This window comes from Mytilus galloprovincialis, chromosome 11 (assembly GCF_965363235.1).
Source record: "Mytilus galloprovincialis chromosome 11, xbMytGall1.hap1.1, whole genome shotgun sequence".
NCBI lineage: Eukaryota > Metazoa > Mollusca > Bivalvia > Mytilida > Mytilidae > Mytilus > Mytilus galloprovincialis.
The window spans coordinates 57,822,349-57,829,357 of record NC_134848.1 but is presented as its reverse complement, the minus strand read 5'-3'; the positions used below and the strand labels follow the sequence as shown (position 1 = coordinate 57,829,357).

Below are 7,009 nucleotides of genomic sequence, written 5' to 3'. Positions count from 1 at the left end.
TAAAAATAGTGTTTGTTGTCAGTTCATGTACAGTGCAGCTTACGTCGGTAAGATATAATCTCTGACAGAATTTAATGAAATGACTCTTTTAAATAATAATGCGTTTGAAATGGCTGTTTCATCATTGTATTTGAAGTATTCATATAAAACAGAATGATATGAGTTACTTAGAAACATATTTATTTAAGTTTTGAAGACAAAAAAAACGAAGAGTTTTCACTATTTATCATTCTTCTGTCATAGATAAAACATGTCTATTATTTATTTTTGCTTGATTCTAAATAAACTATGCAAATTGTTTTTGCGTTTTTGGGATGCAGGTGTAGGTGTTTCCACAAACATTGCTTGTCACACACTGTGGTCAAAATCCATTGTTATTTGTAACACAATTTACCCTTATTTCATAAATAGAAACTCAGAACTGGGGAGTGAGGTAAAATATAAGACATGCATATTATCTCTAATGAGTTAGTTTGAGTTTAAACCATACAATTTATATAGTGTAAATCTAAATGTATACATGTATGTTTCGATATAAAGATTTCTGACATGAATGTATATATGTTTAGGTATTTATATGTGTGCATTTGGGAATAAAAAACCTAGTATAACTACATGTTCTCTCTAGCCTCAAATATGTTTTAGTTAGGAAACTAATGAGATAAAAAAAAATCATCATCTTATATATAAATAACAAGATGTGGTATAAGTGCCAATGAGACAACTATCCATCCAAGTCACAATGTGTAAAAGGTAAACAATTAAAGTTCAAAGTACGGCCTTCAAAATGGAGCATTGGCTCACACCGAAAAGCAAGGTATAAAGAGCCCCACAATGACTAGTGTAAACAATTCAAACAGAAAAATCAACGGCATATCTATATAAAAAAATGAGAAACGAGAAACACTAAGTCATATGAATCACACGAACAAACGACAACCACTAAGCACCAGGCTCCTGACTTACAAATTTAACATATAAAATGCAGCGGGTTTAAACGTTTTAACAGGAGCCAACCTGTTCATAACAAATACACTAGTATTGTTCTACGTACATGCAAGTCTGCGTAGTATCACCTTTTAGTTGTTAATAAAAGCATATGTGTACCTCATAATTGACGATCGCCGCGATATAGCCTTTGTGTGCTGATGCGGCGTAAAGCAACCAACAATCAATCATAATTGAAGATTGTAACTTGTTTGTATACAAACATTACCAGGCGAAGGGCATGGGTCATCTAAATTAGGATAAATGTGCGTGAGAAATAACACAGTACAGTACGTAGTATCTCAAACCAACAAAAAAAAAGACATGACTATATTTATATTTTCTGAATGTCTGTGAGGATATTTTAAATATTAAATCAGTATTAAAAAATTAATCAATCAAACCTTAAGTTCAAACATGTGTCAAATGATTTCAAACAAGACTTATCTGTTTGACCTCGACATGATTTGAAAGTCCTCAATAGTTCTGTAGCGTAAGACTATTGTGATAATTTTAGTAAAAGGTAAGCACGCTTTCGAGTGTTATAGGTCTTTCAACTAAATTAAAAGTATCTTGTTTATTGGTAAACTTTAAAGTTTACTTTTAATGGTAAAAATAACATTTTATAAATTTTGTGCATCCAAAAGACCATTCCCAGTGCTTGTAGTATTTGCCCGTATTTTTTTACAGCTATGAGTGTTTACTTTTACAGGCTTTGGATTTTTCATTTGAATTTTTTAAAATTTTGTCACGTACTACGTACATTATCTATATGTTACATTTTGTAAACACAGCTGATTCACTAATTATCATGTCTCTTCTGAGGAGATATTTGATATTCAATGATATTTTGATTGTTTACCTACTGGTTCCAAGAAATGATCTCAATATTTCATCTCATAAGTGAAACAACTTGGGAACTTTACCTGTAAAAATACTGTTGGATAGCGGATAAATTGGTTCTCAGGGAAGACTCAAAGTAAAGGAAAGGACGATACAGAATGTTGGCATAAGTTTATATTCAAGGAATTTAAATGATGAAAACATACGGCACTTTCCATTCCAGAATATAAGATATTACGTTGTATATCTATGGCATTTTAGAATAAATGGAAAGTTGTCTCATTTGCAATCATACCGCATCTTCCCATTTATATTTATTTAGTATTACTTGTAAAGTTTGCAGGCAGTTTCCGGACTCTAGTGTTGTCATTTCTGGAAAATGGGCGGACTTGGTCACTTTATTTTTGTCATAAGTCTCTATTGTATAGGACAAGGTAGGATTTTTGTTTTTAAATGTGCTTAATAACATTGCGATAGAACACGAACTTAAAAAGTATCTTTCTCGGAAAAAATATGAGCAATACAAAATCTTTCAGTCGAAGAAAAAGAAGAAAAATACTTACATTAGTGCTCAAAACACAACATAGAAAAACAAAAATTGATCAATAAGGTCTGCATCAGGAAGGGTACGCAGTTTCTGCTTTACTAGCTCCATCGATCCGTCGTAATTGCTAATGGCACATAAACATATATGATGTACAATTATATTAAGGTACTAGACAGGTCTTCGCAAGGATCTTTCTCGGAAAAAATATGAGCAAAACAATTCAGTCGAAGAAAAGCATACATCCATAGCCGAAGTAAAAGAAGAAAAATACTTACATTAGTGCTCAAAACACAACATAGAAAAACAAATACTGATCAATAAGGTCTGCTTTAGGAAGGGTACGCAGTTCCTGCTTCACTAGCTCCATCCGTCGTAATTGCTATTGGAACATAAACATATATGATATACAATTATATTAAGGTACTAGACAGGTCTTCGTAAGGAGCGCATAACATGCATATACCCACTAGAATGTAAAATGGTGTTCAAGCTAACGAAGTCTTGTCAGTGCATTGCATATAAATGTTCTGTCATTAAAAATGTTATGATTTTTTTTTAAATACTCTTAAGTTGGAATTTGGTAAACATACACCATTTCGGGGAAAGCGTCACATTGCATGATTGTTAGTACAACTATTGTTAATAGTATGTATTCAATCTGTTAGCTATTCAATAGTATATCAGCGTTAGTAGTCAAAGCTGTGTCTGTTCGATCCATCAATAATTATTTGTATATATATGAGTAGACGGGTCATAGAGCAATGTTTGTCGCATGCTAATCACCATACAAAAATGATTTCTTGAAAAAAATTTCCTACGTGAACTTGTTGCAAGTGTTTAAAAAAGTCAATTTGTTGAAACCATTTATTATATTTTTTATTATTATAAGTCCAAGGAGTGACAGAATTTTTCAGCTGGACTCATGCAGCACATTACGATTCTAATATCAAACAATATGTGCTGGATAACTTCAATACAGACCAGACTGCAGCTTTCGGATGGAAGTTACACACCGATACAGATTCTCTGAAACTTGTACATGACCCACACGGCTCAGGTTATGTTCTTCAAGTATTTTATCAGTCAGGTGAGACATATATCATTTTATATGGTTCAAGAAACCAGTCAATAGATATTTGACTAAAATCCAAAGTTACACAACGACAGACAATGACATTCAAACAGAAACCATTTGAAAGAACAATCTTAAATAATGATGACGTTTCTTTACAATTTTTGTGATCTTAATTTTTTCAAATATAAAAATCAGGAGATGTGGTATGATTGCCAACGAGACAACTATCCACCAAAGTTCAAACTAAGTGGATGTAAGCAATTATTCTAGGAAACCGTACGTCCTCCAACAGTGAGAAAAACCCATACCGTATAGTCGGCTTTTGAAGGCCCCGACATGAAAATATGAAAAAAATCAATGGTGAAAACTAATGGCCTAATTTTATAACAAAACAATTTACGAAAAACGAATATGACAGACATGAACCAACGACAACCACTGAACTACCGGCTCCTGACTTGGGACAGGCACATATAGAATGTGGCAGGGTTCATTTAGTTTGCTGGCGCCAAACCTTCCTCTGACCTGGCACAGTGGCGCAATTCTAGTGAGAAATGTCAATGAGTTGATTTTAAAGAAACTATGACAGAAATAACAATACAAGTGAGCTCTAGCTCTGGTAGTTTTAATCGAAGTGATGAAATAGATATTTTTTTAAATAGTCGAAAAGGTTTACTTCCCTTTACACAGTTGATGAATTTGGTGTAGACAAGAGTATTAAACAAATTTAATCTATGATCTTTGAGATCATTTCTATTTAAATGTTAAGTGACCAAAACAATGATGAAAGCAAAAGTATTTGCCATTTGTTTAAGGAACCCGTACTAACTACGACACTCACGGTCATTCTTGTCCTAGCAGCAGCACAGGACCGTGTCACAGGGGAGCGCAATTTTATGTGATGCCTCCGAGTCTTTATCATAAAGGCAAAACCTTTGCAGCCCTTGAATACGAGGTATATTGATCCCTTTATTTTAAGGATACTATTTATATTGTAGCACTTATATTTGTGGAAATCTTACAAATTTGCGGACGAATTTCTTCAAATCGGTTCTTTTGTATATATCCACAATAACACAAATAACGCACCACTTCTTCCCATATATAGTAGTTTGATCATTTCTTGGTTTTTTTTTTCCAAAGCACTGTAAAACTCTATGATATTTTAGGCATAACCTTGATTTATCCAAGGTTTAACAGAAAAAAAATGTGTTCTTCAACAACGAGAAAAACTTTGTTTACAGATAAAAAGGTACACAAAGACTTCAAGTTTTACAAATTTGGCAAATTGGTCGGTTTTTGGTTAGACATGTGTGGGTTTTTTTTTAAAGAATTTTCTGTTAATGACCTCAGAAATACTGTGTACTGTGGCTTATATCAATCATTTAAAAAGAAATATTGTGCTATAGAAATTTTCACTACAAAGAAACTAATAGAGATTAGTAGTTTATTTTGTTGTTTAGTATATTATATAGGTCTCTTGCAGTTTAAAAAAAAAGAATGACTTTATTAAGATTATTTAGATATATTTCTAGGTGTTTTTCAAGAGTGGATTTAATTTCGCAATTGGTGGCAAATTACCAGGTCTATGGGGTGGCACAAGAGATTCCTGTAAAGGTTGTTCTGGCGAGGCACACAGCTGTTTCTCAACAAGACTGATGTGGCGAGCTGACGGACATTATGAAGTCTACGCTTACATCCCATACAACCAGGACGGTGGCTTTAAACACTGGTGTGATCGTTATGAACACGACCATAAAAAAGTAATTTGTCCTGCCACCACCTGTGGGACCGAAATAGGTTTGACATCAACCGATGCATTTAAGTTCAAACCAGGTCAGTGGTATAGAATTCGACAAGAAGTGAACCTAGGACATCCCAATCAACATGGACGTGTCACACTCTGGGTTAATGATATAATGGTGGTTAATATGAACAGCATTGTTCTCCGTCAGTCTAGCAGTGTTCATATTGATGGAATGTTTTTCTCTACTTTTTATGGGGGAAAGTCAACTGACTTTGGAAAACATGGAGACACATATTCCTATTTTAAAAATTTCCGAATCACCGATGAAAAGAAGCCAGTACATAGTGGCGAATACTTCGTAGGAAAATAAAAACTGTATATCGATATTACTGAGTTCTAATTAGATATATAAGAAGATGTGGTATGATTGCCAATGATACAACTCTCCATCCAAGTTTCATTTTGTAAATGTGGACCATTATAGGTCAAAGTACGGTCTTCAACATAGAACCCTGACTCGCACCTAACAGCAAGCTATAAATAAACTCATCATAGATACCAGGACTAAATTTTGTACATACGCCAGACGCGCGTTTCGTCTACAAAAGACTTATCAGTGACGCTCGAATCCAAAAAAGTTAAAAAGGCCAAATAAAGTACGAAGTTGAAGAGCACTGAGGACCAAAATTCCTAAATGTTTTGCCAAAAGGCCCCAAAATGACTTGTGTTAAACCGTTCAAACGGGAAAACCCAAAGCCATTTAAGATAAGCAATTCTCAAATTCCTTCGTAATCCGACTGTTTTCATCATGTATTGTTCATCATTATATAAATAACACATAGCTTAGAGAGTGATAGAGCAGATTGGTACCCCGAGAAAACATTGTCAACCGCGGCAATGTCAAGGATGAGACCACAAAAATTGATTGGCCATGTAATTTCGGGAGACCTAAACATAGCCAATAACTACAAGCTGAGACAACTTTTGTCCAAGGGTCCGAAATACAGAGAGCCACAGCCAATCAATTGGAAGCAGAATTTCAAACTACTAATGGATTCTGTTGAGGGTTATGCAAAAGACTGGGCAAAAAGAGAAAAGGTTGATGTTGATAATCAGTGAGGGCATTGATTAAGATAAGAGTAAGTAAGCTTAAAGGGTCAATGAGCACCAAAGCTCCTTCCATCTTTGAAGACCCTCAGGTCATAGAGGAATTGTTTTGCCTCCATGACACATATGTTGTCGTTCCAGCTGACAAAGCCTCAAACAATATTGTTTTTGTTTGCAAGAAACCCTACATTGACTTCCTGATTAAGGAACTTCGTATAAATAACACACTTGGAAATCCTGCATATACACTAAGTACGCTTACGAAGCAGGAGATCCTGGAAAACCACAAATCGGTTCTAATCTCCTTTGGTGTTAATCCAAAGGATGAAGACCAGGATCTTCCATCCTTATATTGGATTCCTAAGCTTCACAAGAGTCCTTATAAGGAAAGGTATATTGCAGGTTCTTCCAAGTGTTCCACTAAACCCCTTTCTAAAGTTCTTACTGCCATACTCACTGCAGTCAAAGAAGGACTTCAGAAATATTCCGAAACGGCATATTCAAGAAGTGGTGTTAATCAGATGTGGATACTGAAAAATTTCAAAAGAGTTATTGGTGAATTTACAATCTCAATCATTGAAACATTGTACCAACATTAAAACCTTTGATTTTTCAACTCTTTATACCACTATTCCACATACTAAACTTAAAGCTCGACTGAAAGAGCTCGTCAGATATTGTTTTTCTTTAATAAAAAGGGCAC

At 34.4% G+C, this 7,009-nt stretch overlaps 1 protein-coding gene across 2 annotated transcripts; it reads left to right on the top strand.

The window, feature by feature from the left end:
- LOC143052453 (uncharacterized) lies at positions 1–5,585 on the top strand. 2 transcript variants are annotated; one of them, XM_076225497.1, is made up of 5 exons: positions 1–47; positions 2,167–2,264; positions 3,267–3,464; positions 4,268–4,407; positions 4,988–5,585. In XM_076225497.1, exons 2-5 carry the CDS (start codon positions 2,210–2,212, stop codon positions 5,567–5,569), a joined length of 975 nt encoding a protein of 324 aa, XP_076081612.1. In that variant the 5' UTR covers positions 1–47; positions 2,167–2,209; the 3' UTR covers positions 5,570–5,585. The 2 variants fall into 2 exon arrangements, with proteins under 2 accessions (XP_076081612.1, XP_076081611.1); XM_076225496.1 differs by lacking the exon at positions 1–47 and adding an exon at positions 1,449–1,510.
- The last annotated feature ends 1,424 nt before the right edge of the window (positions 5,586–7,009 follow it).

Excerpts from the sequence above, each read along its gene's own strand:
- LOC143052453 (XM_076225497.1), top strand. The coding sequence starts at position 2,210 with ATGGGCGGACTTGGTCACTTTATTTTTGTCATAAGTCTCTATTGTATA. Across the intron at positions 2,265-3,266 it reads TCTCTATTGTATAGGACAAG|TCCAAGGAGTGACAGAATTT; the intron begins GTAGGATTTTTG and ends TATTATTATAAG. Across the intron at positions 4,408-4,987 it reads TTGCAGCCCTTGAATACGAG|GTGTTTTTCAAGAGTGGATT; the intron begins GTATATTGATCC and ends ATATATTTCTAG.